At 29.2% G+C, this 16,269-nt stretch overlaps 4 protein-coding genes across 6 annotated transcripts in view; 2 read left to right on the top strand and 2 right to left on the bottom strand.

The window, feature by feature from the left end:
• The window catches only part of LOC100742370 (cilia- and flagella-associated protein 45), a 37,978-nt gene that overhangs the window by 2,927 nt on the left and 18,782 nt on the right, over nt 1–16,269 (bottom strand). The window lies entirely within an intron of this gene.
• On the top strand, nt 3,159–9,679 carry LOC105682092. Its single transcript, XM_024372569.2, is given in 6 exon segments — nt 3,159–4,205; nt 5,047–5,685; nt 6,155–7,338; nt 7,422–7,757; nt 7,839–8,039; nt 8,317–9,679. Coding segments are annotated over 6 exon segments (3,999 nt in total). The 5' UTR covers nt 3,159–3,619; the 3' UTR covers nt 9,370–9,679.
• On the bottom strand, nt 9,490–12,187 carry LOC100743486 (glutathione S-transferase theta-1). Its single transcript, XM_012394237.3, has 6 exons — nt 12,008–12,187; nt 11,601–11,703; nt 10,952–11,229; nt 10,481–10,631; nt 10,198–10,378; nt 9,490–9,999 (listed from the first exon to the last, which is right to left on the bottom strand). Exons 3-6 carry the CDS (start codon nt 11,149–11,151, stop codon nt 9,842–9,844), a joined length of 690 nt encoding a protein of 229 aa, XP_012249660.1. The 5' UTR covers nt 11,152–11,229; nt 11,601–11,703; nt 12,008–12,187; the 3' UTR covers nt 9,490–9,841.
• LOC100742130 (protein rogdi) lies at nt 11,691–14,644 on the top strand. 2 transcript variants are annotated; one of them, XM_012394232.3, is made up of 6 exons: nt 11,691–11,984; nt 12,586–12,657; nt 12,755–12,889; nt 12,953–13,231; nt 13,340–13,549; nt 13,608–14,644. In XM_012394232.3, exons 1-6 carry the CDS (start codon nt 11,949–11,951, stop codon nt 13,674–13,676), a joined length of 801 nt encoding a protein of 266 aa, XP_012249655.1. In that variant the 5' UTR covers nt 11,691–11,948; the 3' UTR covers nt 13,677–14,644. The 2 variants fall into 2 exon arrangements, with proteins under 2 accessions (XP_012249655.1, XP_003485738.1); XM_003485690.4 differs by lacking the exon at nt 11,691–11,984 and adding an exon at nt 12,312–12,357.

Genomic DNA, 16,269 nt, shown 5'->3' with positions numbered 1-16,269 from the left:
TATTAAAATATACTACTAGAAATATTTTATTTTATTTTATTACTTTTAGCGAGGAAGAAGAATCCCCAAGTACAAAGTGGTAGGGTGAATCACCCCTTTTGTTCGTGTAAACGTTCGTTGCCGAGTTTCCCTATTCGTCGTCGACTTTCCTCAGGTGGGAAAATGCACATGTGACTACGTGTCGTTTGTCTATTAAATGTTCATATTACAGGAAAAATATACAATCTTGCATAATATTCGAAATGAATTTAATATGTGCATATTTGTAATTCGCTTAACTTTAAAACACGGCTGCAACGGTTTTAAAATATCCCCCTACGAACATTAGTTCCATTTGAAACTCGTGTATTTTTAAAAGGTCGGCGATAGTGAAGAGAATACCATTCATGTTTTTTATTCTAGTTCAAAACAGTCTTATCTAATAATGATTGAGGGACACGTATAATAACAATTAACAATAAGTTTATTACAAATGTTAGAGAATGTAATAACAAAGACTATTAAAGGTTTATTATTTGATCGTTTTAATACTGAATGCAAATTTGGCAATACAAAAGAAAATTTTTGCACGCATAAAAGTTTTGCAACATATCCTGATAAACATGATTTTTATGTTTCATGTTGTGACTAGAATTTTTAAAAAACTTTTAAAAAGACCAGAACTTTTAAAAAAATAGCGTTAAATTTTCGTTTTGTGCTATTCAAAGTGCTTCTAAAAATTTTAAAAGCAAACCATCATCATGCTTTATATAGTCGGTAATAACTGTCCTTCGATGAGTCTCTCGTGGGAAATATCCAACGCACCGATTATTTGGCGAATCGATTTTGCAAGGGGAACTTTTGCATTTAAGCATTAAACAGCGTCTGAAGAATAAAAAAGTCGATCGATATCATCCACACACAATGACCATTTTACACGCAGTAGTTAAATTTAACTCGATTACATATCGAGATACTATTATTCACTATATGAACATACAATAGAATCAGAAAAGACACATTTTTGTTTTTTCCACAAACTGGCTCATGACTTGCACGTACTAGTTATGTTAATAGAATACGAATATAGTAACAATAATAGTAAGTAGATTATATACAACAAGTATAAGTAACTATTAAAGTTAAATTTGTAACTATAAAAATACGATTTCTAATACTAACAGTAATTTTATAAGAAGCTTCAAAAAATACATTTTCTATTTATTCTATTCTAATATATATATATAATATATATTATGTCACAGACAGCAAATTTAATTTGTAAAATAATTTTGAGTGAAAAAATTAGATGGTAATTAAGTGATTAATTAGTGTTAACCATAATGATAATGATAATAGAAGAAGATAATGAAACGAATGCCGGCTTCTTAATAAACTTCAGCATTAAAATTCTATATAAATTCTAATACTGTAAAAAAATGCTTTATTGTTTCTCTACGTGTTCATACTTTAGCAAATGTATTTCTATTATAAAATATTCTTTTCCCTCCCAAGAAAACACGTATCATTTCAAATCATCCCCCGTAGTATGTACGCTCTCTTATTATATGAAAAGAAGGGAAAAAGAGAGAATGAAAAAAAGGAAGAAAGAGAAGAAGAAAAAACAATTTGTAACTACCACATCCATCACGTTTCAACCATCCTTCCAATCGGCGATGAACAAAGATAATGTACCATATACAGGAAAAAGTTCTTTGAAAGTAATGCCAAAGAAGAATGTATTGTCCTTTTTCTTACATGTCTTGCCACTAAACATTGTATTTCTGAGCTGCGCCAAACGATTGCGTTCTAGTCAGCCAATTGCGAAGGGTTTCCCTAATAAGAACTTTTCTAGAAGTGGGAATACGAGTATACGTGTAAGATTCCTTGGTGTCTGGCTTCACTTTTCGCGCAACATCGTCTCGATCTACTTTGCAACATGTGCCGGTCGGAATAGTTAAATTTGATTAGACAAAATCATTCGACTAAAAAAAGGCGATTTTCCTTTTAAAATTTCCAATTGCACGCTATCTTTATTTTTAATCAACTGTTCACTCGATTTTTAGTTTATTCGGGAGAATATAATTACACGAGCACCGAACACGCACAAGATTGTTGCCACTCCTTTTTATCTAGCTTTTAATATAATTTCCATCTTGAATTTTAAAGAACTGCATTCATTTTTTCATTTTCCCTCTTACATTTTCCTCAAATTAATGATTTATGAGAGATTTTAGAAATATAAAATTACACGAAACTATTTTTGTTAAATGATATTTTCTGTTCTTTCTTCATTCTTCGATTTGATTTTTTTTAATATAACAAATTGTCACATATATTTTTTAAATAATAATTTTTTCAAATGTGAATAAGGACAGTGGGACAGAATCATAGAGTTTTGTGAATCACAAATAATTTTATCTTTTTATTGTGACAATATTTGTGTGTGCGTGTCTATAAAAGATTTGTATATCTTCATAGGTATATCAGTGGAGGTGAAACATAATATTTAACAATTGCATGACATGTATTTGGTGAAAATCGTAAGTATGAATAATCGATTTGATAAAGTGAAAGACCGAGTAAAATAAATCACGTGTTTGATTCTAGTAAAGAATTAAGTATATGCTGAATAAAAGTAATCGGATACAACATTTTTATATTTAGAATGTAGATACTATTGTATTACATTAAAACAATAATATTTTAACTTTTATGCTAATGCGACTAAGGCAGTTTTGTTCCAATATATCTGTGCCAAAAGAAAGCAATTTTTCCCCCCCAAAAAAATATTTTTTTAAGGAATATTAGACTTATAAATGCTTTAACCACAAAATGAACTATTTTCAAAACAATAACTACTTTAGATGTATTATTAGGATAGTACTGAAATCGAAATCAATTCTGCGAATCAGCAAGTATACGTTTTACAAACTTAGTAATAGCTAACTAGAGTTTTATGTGCATCATATTGTATAATCTACTTCTATATAGTATAGTAAAGGTATGAAGTGTTATGTAATTTCTATACCTTTTATGTGATAAATAATTAATCCGCAATTTCCAAAACAATTTGTCATAAGATGGTGCACAAAATTTGTTGAAGTATTTATAATATTACACATTAAATATATGATATATGTTACTTCATAACATTTAGAGAAATTTAAAAGAAATTGAAATATTCCAGATTTTCCAAATACAGTCCCTTTACAAACATATTTCAAGTCTCGACAAATTTTTACGATATCCTAAACTATTTATTAGATGTAAAAAATATATGCGTGCAATTTACATGATATAAAAGATAGCACACTAATTTTAGTTCTGACTCAGAAAAATTTCATTCTGAATTTTTGTTAACTATTTTATTTTATTGTTTCACTTTCTATCGCGCTTCTTATGCCTATAATAATAAACACACACACACAAAACCGTAAAACAAATTCTAAGAATATCAAATGTCACTTAATCCATAAAATATCCATATCCAAAAACCAAACTCAAATATATTTGAAAAGCAACCATCAATTTGCTTCGCATCGACTTAAATCGATACGAAGAACCTATCCCTCTTCTCACGCTGTCTCTGGACAAACCATTACTACCTCCACCAGTTACGCTGGAAGAGAAAGAAAAAATGGAAGAACTTAGTAGTTGTAAATCGAGTGATTCGCAGAAAAAACAGAGAGAAAGCTCGAAGAAGCAGAAACCAACGTTTAAACCATTCAGGCCGAAGGTAATGATATCTCGCGACAGTATCATTAACAAGAAGATCAAAGATTCCTCTGGATCTCCAAGTTTGTCGTTTATTGAAGAATCTTCGAGCGAGCTGCAAGGAACGGAAGAAAAAGATGCCTGTCACGTGGAACATTTATATTGTAATGAAAATGCCACGAATTTCAAGGAGGAACTGGATGTTTGTTTGATCAGTAGCTCCAGCGAAATTCAAGGAAGTCTTAAAGTGAGCGAGACTTCGAGAGGAAGCAAGAAGGTTTTGAAAAAGTTCGATAGCGCGGTCGAAGAAAATGATTTTGATTGCGCGTCGGAAGAAAGTATAATTTCCAATACAAGGGAAAAACAGACGCCTATTTTCGTTGATTTAACAGCTGATGAGAAAAGCACGCGGAAACAAACGACTTTGAAGCGATTCTGTGATGTAAAGGCAGACATGACGAATGAAAAGGAAGATGAGAACGAGAGGTGCACTACGAACATCGCATTAGGTACAGAACATTGTAATAGGTGAAGATAATTTTAATGACACTATAATTGTCATTGATAAGACATGAGATAAAATTTAAGTCCTTTTTTTTAGAGGGAAGCACTTGTTAAGAGAAATATATTTATTAGTATGAACAATTTTTAAACAGTTTCTAAACGAAATATTTAAAGATTTTTCTGATTCAACTCTGATTCTCGCAACACACTCACTTTTCGACTCGCATACTCTGACCTCTCGGTCGTTCCTCCTTGAAACACGAAACCGTCCTTCTGCTCTAACGTTGTATATTGTTTCTCTCATATCTCTGTAAGAACTAAGTGACTTTAGTCACATAGGCGCTCTTAAATGGAAACGAACTACAGAAGGACGACGTACATGTTTTTTTCTAATTTCAACCGATCTCTAATTCAAATTACTTTACGATATTACAATAATATAACAAATCAAGGTACAGATGTACTGTTGTATTGGTCCTATATAATTTCTACTTATAAAACATATATATATTGTTTCAATTCGCATTTCAATCTATATTTCCCCATAAAATCGTTAAACAAGTCTTTCCTTATAATGGTACTGAATATAGGACACGTAATACTACAATCTATTAATTATGAATTACAATCATTCTACACTAACTTATAATTTATTATAAATCAATAAACCACTGTTTATTATTTTTTCATTTTCATACGACGTATTTGATCTAATTTTTTTCAAAATTTATTTCAATTTACATACTTATTACGAGCATGCGTATTACGAGTTCTTTTGCAATCGGATCATCAAATATAATTAATCAATATTCTGTTTTCTTTGCACAATTTGCCATTGCATTCCAGAACCTCGAATTATAATAGCAGATAGTTCAAGCAAATTAAATTGTAATGGAAACAACAGTTTAGTAACTGCTTTACGAAAACGTGGGTCATGCTTCATACCGGTACAACCAAATCGTTCTTTACCTATTCTTCCGGCACCATCCGTACCTACGAGATCCATTCGAAAACATTCATCATCTTTCATCTTACCAAAATCTACCGTGGACGTAGTAGAAGTAGAATTAATGAAATCAAACATTGAGACATTGTCGAATAAAGAAGATATTATTTCTAAAGAACAAATAATATCAAAAGATACCGCAAGCTCGATGGCTTACCTTGTTCCACGAATTTCAAGCGTGGGAAGTCTGAGTATGATAAAGAAAAGAAATGATAACGACATGGAACACGAGACTAATGTTAAAGAAAGAAGGAAGAAAAAAAAATCGCAGGAAGCAAATTCTAGACAAAATAAAGAGGAATGTATGGAAAGTTCGATTAAAGAGTTCCTAACACATTTCTGTGGCTCGAATGCAACTGAAGGCGTACACAATCTTTGTACCGATAAGTGCATTAGAGCTACCTCCACAACGAAAGGAGACGAAAGAAATGGAAATAAATTAGTTCCTCCGTTGAGACTGAAGAAAGTCGCGCATACAGGTAATAATAAATAATAAAAAATAATTAAAAGGTTATATTAGTTAATACGTTAGTTAATACGTACGAATATTTAAAACAGCAAAATTACATAGAATACACATAATACGTGAAAATATATAGAATACCCAAAGTATAGTCTTCTAATATTTTAATATTTAAGTAATATATATATTTATAATATATATATATATATATATATATAATATAAGTAATATATATATATATATAAGTAATATATATTTAACTAATATTTATTTAAGTAAAACGATTCCAGACTTAGAACATAAAAATGTAGAATTTGCAGTCTACGTATTATATTTTGTAGAACATAACAATACAAATTTAGTTATACATCATTGTTTGTTTTAATTGAAAATAATACGATTAGATAGAAAATCTTTTGAAGTAGTTCCATGATGGACGTGTTCAAAATCTTTTTATTTGATTTAAATACTATTTCTGGCAACAGAAACAGAGAGATACAACGATTCTCAAATCGTCACGGGGTCGGAACACGAATCAAACTATAGAATCATCACAGATACAGCGTCCCAATCACCACCTAGTCCAAATTCTAATAACTGGAACGATATACTCTTCGAGAAAGACACAGATTTTACCACTTTAAATACCGATAACTACAAACTAAAGTACAGGCGAAATAAAATAAAACAGAAACTGTGTGAAGTACGAAATAAAGCTTTGGAATTAGATAAGCAAATGGCCGGTGACTCAAACTCTCAACAAAATATCAGATCAAGGCAAGTGATGAATTGTTATGAGAAGCAAATAGAAAATCTATCAAAATTACATAACAAACTGTCTGCAGACCTCTCGACCTCTAAGGAAGCGATTAATGAAAATAATGATAGCATGAATTCTTCTGATAACAAGTGTCCATATATAAATTTAAACGAGAGGAACGCAGATTTTTCAGCGAATAACAGTTCTCCGGTGTCATCACCTGAACCACCTAAATTGTCACCACGATCATCTCTGGATTGTCATAGTATTCTGCCAGAAGAGGTTCGAAATAGTCCACCAATTTTACCAAAGATATGTTTAACTACCTCGTCGAGTCAAGATTCGGTGGAAGAAGAGCTTCAAGTCGTTGAAAGGAAAGTTTGGCCTGTGAACGAAGAATTGATGACATCAACGTTTTCTACAGATCCACTTCCTGGGGATTTAACTGATTCCATGAACAAAGATCCTCCAGATATTGAGAAACATGCGCGAACTATGCCTGTGGGCCATAAAAATAATATCAATATCGATATAGAAAGTTCTAATTCTAGTGTAAATAAGAGAGCTTTCAATCATTCGAACAAGGTTACTCAATCACCAGAGAACAACAATGCAGCTCGGGAAAAGAAAGACGAAAGAAATAAAGGGTTTTCTCAGTGTCGTCTTGTGATCCAAGAACCAGAAACAATCAAGTGTTTGGAGTTTCCGGATGTTGGAACCATAATAAGTTCTGTAGCTAATTGCGTGGAAATACCAACAACTGTTCAAGAAAACAAATCGTTTGAGATGATATCTGCCAAACAGTTCTCTTCGTCAAGGAATCATACAGTACAACCTAATTTTTATGAATCCAATCGAGAGGAAGTACCATTTTCGACAAATCATGAAGACAGTATAAATTCGCAAAAGGTTTGTAAAATATAATTTTCAGACAAATAAAATTTTATTTGTAATATTGTTTTATACTATACATAGTGCTGAATTCGTTTCAGGTTTCATCGAGTTTGGGTCAGCCAACTCAATTTGATTCTTCACAAATGATGTTGAATCAGGGGAAGCACGCGTAAGTTAAATGAAAAATTAATATATTTTATTATCTATATTTCTACCTTATATTTTATGCATACAGGTTGCGACAGAGTCGTAAAGGAGAAGAAATTCTGGCTGATTCTGTACAGAAGAGTAACGGGAATCATTCTATAACTGAACAATTTCCTACTCTTGGTAACTGGTTCGCTCGAATGTCGAAAAAGCAAGCTTCAATAACCAAACCCAAATTACAAGCCACAGAAAACGTGCCGTTTGTACCAGGAGAAAACACTACACGCGTAAGAGCAATTTAATAGAATTTTTCAATTTTCTTTTGGAATTTCTCCGAATAATCTAAATAATTTTATAATACATCGTAGCAAATTTCTGGGTCTGAAATACCAAAGATGGTTGGACCTAATATCAATAATCACATAATAAATTCAACGCCTCAACGCGGTACAGAGAAATGGCAATATCATCAGCAACAACAACTACAACCTGTTGCAGCAGTTCCTCCCTTACGACCTGGTGTTTGTCCACCACTTTCTATGACTCAATTTTACCCGAATAATTACGCCGTAAGTAGAATCAATCTATTTTAATATTTTCATTTCGGCAAGATTGAAAATGTTGAGGTAATATAATTGATGAAATATTCGTATTTTATTACAAAAGATACAGAAAACTTATTGAACAGATTCGAATACTTATGTAATATACTTTTTGTATTATATTGTATATTATATTATAAACAAATATTATATTATATTATTAATCACAGTATACCAATATTAATAATGTATAAATATTTATGCACTGATGAAGTACAATCATGTATAATTTTTTACATTACAGATCGATCCTTATAATAGTGCTGCCTTAAGTTATCATCCACCAATTTGTCCTTACGGTTCTTATCCATATGACTCACGATTACACTCGGGTTCCTTACCATTTCATTTCCCTGTGCAAGAAAGCTTGCGATCAATGCACCATATGGATAAACGTTTTCCCATAATACAAGATCCAGTTGTAAGGTATCCCTCACCATCGACAAGCACTCTACAGCATTCGGGTAATTTGGAGTTTGATCGTCTTCGAGGAAACTCTAGCACTAACAACATTGGTACCACAACTTGTTTACCATCGTTATTTCTATCACCACCGTCTTTATCAACTTCTCATCAGACCCTGCCTCGAAATTCTTTAATTGGCTATACGACAAACAATCAATTTTCTCGGAACAGAATGATACCGGATGTTGTTGCCGCAGCAGCAGCCGCTGCTGTTGTCGCTGCTGCTTCCTTTGATAGGCAACGAGATACGTTGACTTATAATAGAACCGAGACGGATGCATTATCGCCTACTGGTATTCCAAATGTCATTGACAGAGAACCACCTCACGTATCGGGCGCTACTAGATCAATTATTAATCGTGACGTAACTAATTTAACTCAAGATAGTAATTTTAACAAAGAAAGTCATGAAAACACTAAGTATCAACAAATGCAAAATTTTGTATTCGACCAATTGGCATTTGTAAAAACCACGGATAATTTTGCGCAAACAAATTCAGTTATTAATAATGATGCGCAGTCGACGATGACGTCTATTGTTCCAACAGCACAATATCGAATGCCATTAATTCCTTCACATGCACAATTATCGAAAAATGTATTAGAAACTGGAACTAGGAATTGCGAGACACCGCATCTAGGTAAAGTGAATCGTAGTCCAAATAGTTCACATAATCTCACATGTTTAAATTGTGGTATTATCGGACCAAAGTTTAAATGTTTAGGATGTGAAATGGCCTTTTATTGTGATGAACGGTGCCAAGAGAAACATTGGTATATCCACGTACAAAGATGCCCAAAGAAAATGCCAAAATTAAAGAAAGTTACATAAAATTAATTAGGTTAGAAATATAAATTTCGGAATATTGACTTGATGCATAAAATGTATTTTATGTGGAGTAAAAAAGATATTTTTCTATAGTTTTTTCATACAAAAGTAAACATACTTTCAAAATGTAGTATCATATAATAATACAACAATAACAATAATATATATGTTTAACAGTTTATAATATAACTTTGTTGTGCAATAAGACTGGTATACTTCGTATCATACACATCTAATATAGTAAAGCACTACTACATTTGCACACATATGTACCTGATACATGTTTAATAAAAAGATATACCTTGATTACTCACATTTCTTTCAATTATTTAAAAAACAAATTATATATTTTTCAAATCAGATTTTTTAAAACGTTACGAATAAAAATATTATTTTGTAACAAATACAAGAAAATTATAAAAAAATTCTTATGTAATTCTTAAATGAGTGAGCATAGATTCAAAATTCATGACTATTAAAACTTGCTTTTTAATCCCTCTTGTTTTACCTTACTTGTAAGCTTATTTAAAAGTACGTGAGCTTCTTGATAATAAGGACTTGTTTTATCTGCAACTCTTTTCATCCATGCAGTTAAATGAGGCCGATTCTCTTCTGGATCATATCCAACTATTCCTAATTGAAAATTGCGTTTCTATAGTAATATAATAATACAATCTTTATTTTTTATTATTTGTTATGTTGTATATTAATCATGAAAATGGTTTATCTTCTACCAAATAATAAAATATTAAAAATTATCTGCCAAGGCTTTCCTGATACTATTTATTTATTTTTATTTCATTTTCAGTGAATGCACATATCATTACTTACGAACTTGTTCTACCTCACATGACCCTAGAATATCAGCAATGCTGATTTCAGAACCAGTTAAAAAGTTTTTGTCTTTTAACCAGAAATTTTCTAGATCATCAAGTGTTTGTATCATGCGTTTTTCATATTGCGTTAGACTTTCTGGGTTCATTGATTTTCCAGTTAATAATGGTTTCATGTACTGTAATAAAGATTTTTATGAGTAGGAAGAACATGATTCTCTTGTTATTATCATTGTCTATAGACTCAATATCATTCTTTATAGATAAAGGAATTTCTTTACCTTCATAAAAAAGTATGAAGCACAATTTAGTCTTGTATTAAGATGCTGCCATTCAAGATATTCATCAACTTTAAGTTGACGTTTTAAGTCTTCAGGGTACCAATGATCAGCTATCTTAAATTTTCTGCAGAGATATCTCAAAATTGCAACACTATAAAACATTCAATGTTCTTTAATTTCTTGCAAATTAAATTATAAAATTATTTATATAGAAATATGTTATAATTTATACATTTTCTTATTTCTATAATGATTTTCATTTTGTATCTTCATTCAAAGAATAAAGATAAAAAGTTATTAAAAAATATCAATGACATTTATAACTTTCATTTAAGTTACTAGTTTTGAAATATTAAACATAAAAAATGAAACATGACATTATATTTGTATATAATTGTAAATCAAAATTTATATTTAGTTTATTTCTTCTTGTTAATACAAATTATAAATCATACTAAAAAGCAATAATACCTCTCCATCATGTTAAAACCATTGTGCTCAATAGCAGGTACTTTTTGAAAAGGATGGATCCTTTGATACTCTGGATTAAGATGTTCACCTTTCGCTAAATTTACAAATTTCCCTTCAAATGGTATATCACAAACTTTTAAAAATATATAGAGAGCTCTACTTGGCTGTGATAATAAATCATAATACAATTTGAGACTCATATTTTTAGTAATAAATTAAGCTTACAAGGATGAGAAATATATCACCAATATTATAAACTTAAATGGAAAAACTAATTCCTGAAAATAAAGAATAATTTGATAAGATGATAAAAAATATTTTTATATATTAAATAAAATATATTTTATATATATTTAATATATTTGTAATTCCACTTGTTGATTTTCAGATAATTCTACAAATTCTAAATATATTTATACATAATGTTATCTAATCAAGCTCTCTCTCTCTCTCTCTCTCTCTCTCTCTCTTCTTAATAAATGGTAAATAAAGTCCAAAATTTGTTATTCGTTTTAATAATAAAGTTTTTTTTTACATGAAATAGCAAATTTAACATGCAATATAGAATTTAGATTTTGTAAATACTTGATTTTGACGAAATATTATTTAGATGTATGTTAGTATGTTATTAAGATAAATTTATAATTACCTTTTTTTTATAATATAAAGATAGGGCAAATGTCACTATTTTATTGCTAACTGTTTGAGTCTATTTACTGGTAAGTAAATTTCTACAATAATTCATACTAATCCTAGAACATAAAAATATCTTATAATGATAACGATTTATCTATTTAAGATTGCAATATTTCATACTGAAGATGACGGGATTTATCTTTGGCATTTAATGTAACGTCGACATTCTGTCGCAGGTTGAGTAATAAATGAGATATTCCAAGAAGAAAGTAGAAATTCTACAAAAGAATTTTAAAGATTAGACAAATATAGAATCTTAAGTAACTAGGAAACAAGTGGTAGGCATCACCCGGTAGAGAAAATGGCTGACTGCGAGAAGGAGGAGGCTCACAATCTCGTAAGCTATTTGCCTTTACTTACCGTTTATCTAATCACTTAGGCGACCTCGCCGTCTCGCGGTTCGCGATGATAGTGTACCTTATCTATCGTCGAACTAATCAATTTACTCTTACTGTTTTTACTGAGACAAGTTCTTTGTGGTTATGTTCCCTTCAGTGAATGATTTTGTGATGTTACGTTTATTTCTTATTTACATATAGGAATACACAATTCAGTAATCCTATTTCAAAAATTTGTGACAGTATTTATTTTCTAGTAACTATGGTTGATTAAATCATATGAAAATATTCATTCAATACAGTTTTACAATTTATTGAATATAGGACTAAAATTGATATACAAAAATAATTTATTACTTGGACATGAGTATAGTATGTTATATATTTAAATAAATAATAGCTGTAAGATATCAAAACTTGTAGAACAAAATATTAATTTACTCAAGCATGTATTTAATGATTATTTATAAACACTTGTGTAACAAACGATATGTATGAACCCCAAATGCAAAATGATGCAGTATTAATTCTTATTAATGTTTTAATCATTATCCACATTGTTATACGAAGCGATTAGAATTTAATTACAACATTTTTCAGCAAATGGAGTTTGAATGGGTGCTTCATGAAGAAGTACATTCTTCACTATCACAGCTAAGGAATATTTTAATGGTATTATATATTTCTGGAATTTATCATAAAACAAAATAAAGAAATTATTATTTATATTATATGCATATATGTCATGTTAATGTATGTTATATTACAGGAATGTGCACAAAGATTTCCATTAGCATTATTTGGCAACGATCAACATAATAAAACAGATAGGTTTGTATTTGCTGCACCACATGATCAAGTGAAATGTGTTGCTGTTTTAACTGGTGACAGTATTACAAATGCAGTAAGTGTCAATTATTTTGTTAATTTGCAGCTATATTATTATCTTAAAAAAACATGTTTCTAGGAAGTTAATTTTAAAGTACAGCGTCAACAAAATATTAATATGAGAACAAGTATACAAACTGAACATCCTTGGAAGTTACAACAAATACAAGATGCTGCTAATCATTTACAACAAGCTATTGCTCACATAGATAATGTTGATCGTCATTATCCATTTAAGACATCTGATGAAGTTATGCATGTATTAGGGAACATACTTGGTTGCCTCCAACGGAGTCGTACAAGTTTAATTGTTCCTAGAAAAAAAACTATTGATGATCTCATTAAAAGCCGTAATATGGTGAGTAAACATTTCTGAGGAATATTTGATTTATATTAATCCTTTACATTAATCCTTTAGGCTTGATATCATATTTCATATCTGAACTATCAATCTTTTATATTGCAGAAGTCATTAAATCCTAATCTTCCAGAAAATTTGGCAATTAGTTTTTATATTCAAAGTTATAAACTAGTTTTAGCAATATACCAATTAGAAAATGCACATGGTAGTGTTAAATATGAAACACAACAAGCGGAATGTAGTGTTCCATGGTTAAATGATGCTTTAGTACTACTTACTATTGCATTACAGCTTTGTCAACGACTAAAAGACAAGGTTAGTTAAAATAAAACTGTTTCAAATTGTTTATTATTTTATTTGAAACATTTTTCAGATCTGTGTTTTTTCTCAATACAAAGATTTTACAGTTGGTTCTCACGTTACTTCTACAATGGGCTGGTAATAAAAACATTTGAGCAATTAACCTTCAATTGAAAGAATAGTTGTGTATATGTATATTACAGTATATCACATTTAATGCTCTGGTAGCATTTTTAGTGGGTTTTGTTTTTATAAACAAAATTTAGTTCTAAAAAACACTAAATTATATTGCATTTTCAGAAATAAGTTTTTTAATCATCTGCATATATATTTTGCTTGATACACTCTATCAAATTCAAAGATTAAATTTTACATAGCAAATTTTACACAAGAAAAATTCTTGTATATTAGTACAAGATCTGAGACTTCATTGTCATTCACGATTTTAAAAGTATTTTGCTAATTAGTTATGTGCTTATATCTATTAGTTTGTACTAGATTTCCTTTGATTATAATGTTTAATCTTTTGTAGACAGCTTTGATTTAATTAAGAATAGTTATACATCTTTACTAAGATGAAATAATTAAGCACTGTATTTACTATATCTCCTGTGATTTTTTCGGAATGTTATAATAATTTCCTTCTTACTAAATATTAATGTTCTGTTTCTAAGAAAACGTATGCAAATCTAAAGCGATTAATTTTAACTATTTTGTGTATGCAATTATTATTTTAAACACTTTAATGAATTATTTATTTTACTTACCAAAGAAAGTACTATTTAGTAAGTGTTGACGTACATTACCGTGGTATGACGTTCCTTTAAACTTTAAACTGTATCTATATATTTACATACAAATGTCTGAATTAGTATTACATCGATCATGAACTAGATGTTAGAATAATTGTTATTGATCGATGTTATTGTTATACATATAGCTCAGAAGCAATTTATAAGGATTTCAATACAGTTATATTAAATAATTAGAATTGCCTTAACTTAATAACGAAGAAACGCGAAATTTTTAATATTAAAATCGGTTTCTGTATTGAGTTAAATGGAAAGTTTTTATTTAATTTCTAAAATTTTACTCCTTCTATATTGTAATGTAAAAATTGTATATATATACCCCATGTATGTATACATATTCAAGTATATGTCTTTTTTGCTGAAATTTTGGTATTTTTCAGTTTTATTTATTCTCATATTAATATATGTACATATATAGTTTAACTATAAATAAATTCAATAAATTAAATTGATTTACTTTCCATATAACTCAATAAAAAAGCAGTATGTGATGTATATCACTTTTACGTATTTGAATTATAAATGCTTTACTTTATTGTATTAACCAATCAAAGTACAGTCTGTCCTACAAAACAAAAATTAATTTGTTTTAATTGAAAATATATCTAAAGCACTAGTATGCTCTTGCTTATTAATAAATCCAATCTCCTTCATTATCGATTATAGCTTGACAATGTACCGATATACTTTTTACTAATTTTTCGGGATACGACACAGATAGCGATCTCCATATTTTTTTAATGTAGTTCATTAAAATTCTTAACTTTAAAATACATTTTCCTTTCAATTTGTGCTTCATAATGGACCAAACATTTTTTATGCGATTTGTATCTAATGACTAAGACAATCAGTCCAACACAATGATACCGTTTTCAGATTTCCATTTGGTGCAGATGTACCTTTAACTTAGACATTATAAATTATAAGCCAAGGCATATCTGAATGGATTGTGTATGTTTATATTACAATCTTTCCTTTATTACATACCAACGCCAGTATACTTTTGTACGACAGACTGTAATTTCTGATTTATGAATTGAAAAAATTATAAAATGTAAAAATTATTTCATAAGTGCAAAGCTTTTAAGTAGCTTGTTTTTAGTACTACCAACTAAATTTACTCATTTTTGTAAAAATATTACTGAGCAAGCCACAAATTGAATATATTTGCTTTATTTTAACTATTTATATGTTTAAAATGTTATAAATTTACACGTGCTGTGCTTTAGGTATTAAAAGTTTACAGTTTCATTTTATGCATTATATCTCCTTGAGTCTATATTATTATATTGTGTACTTATATATTACATTTTATTATATCATTTTACAAATTATATTTTGTTTATAGTTACTTGTTATATTAAATATCTTGTATAAAATACAAAATAGTACTTAAATGATATAACATGATTCAGTGTATTATGTTATTTATTTTCTTGAATTTGCATTTTTTTGACATGAAAATAAATTTCAGTATGAAGTTCATATAAAAAGCAATTTTCTTTGTAATTATATTTATAATGATTAAAAACAATGGAGTTTGGTAACTTGTATGTTTAATTTTCTCATATAAATTCTATAAGAAAAGTAATAATATATTCGTCAATACTATTTGAAATATTTTGGATTTAGAAACAATAAAGAATGTAGTATATACTTATATCTAGAAAAGAGATCACAAAATGTTCCCAGTAAAAAAAAATTATGGTATATATTGTCTTTATTGCAGGGTATTGACCACTCACATAATTAGTAATATTTATACATTTCTAATGTTTAAGAAATTTTAATAAACACCAAAAATTGCTAAGTATTAAATTGAGAGAATAGAGGAGCCTAATTAATAAGAAAAACCTTTACATATTGCATTGTAATCAGTGCTACTTTTAAGAATAATAGTTTTATTCAGCTTATAAAATTACT

This window comes from Bombus impatiens, unplaced genomic scaffold, assembly GCF_000188095.3.
Source record: "Bombus impatiens unplaced genomic scaffold, BIMP_2.2 scf_0080, whole genome shotgun sequence".
Classification (NCBI taxonomy): domain Eukaryota; kingdom Metazoa; phylum Arthropoda; class Insecta; order Hymenoptera; family Apidae; genus Bombus; species Bombus impatiens.
The sequence above is the reverse complement of the archived record's forward strand: the minus strand, read 5'-3'. Positions and strand labels throughout refer to the sequence as shown.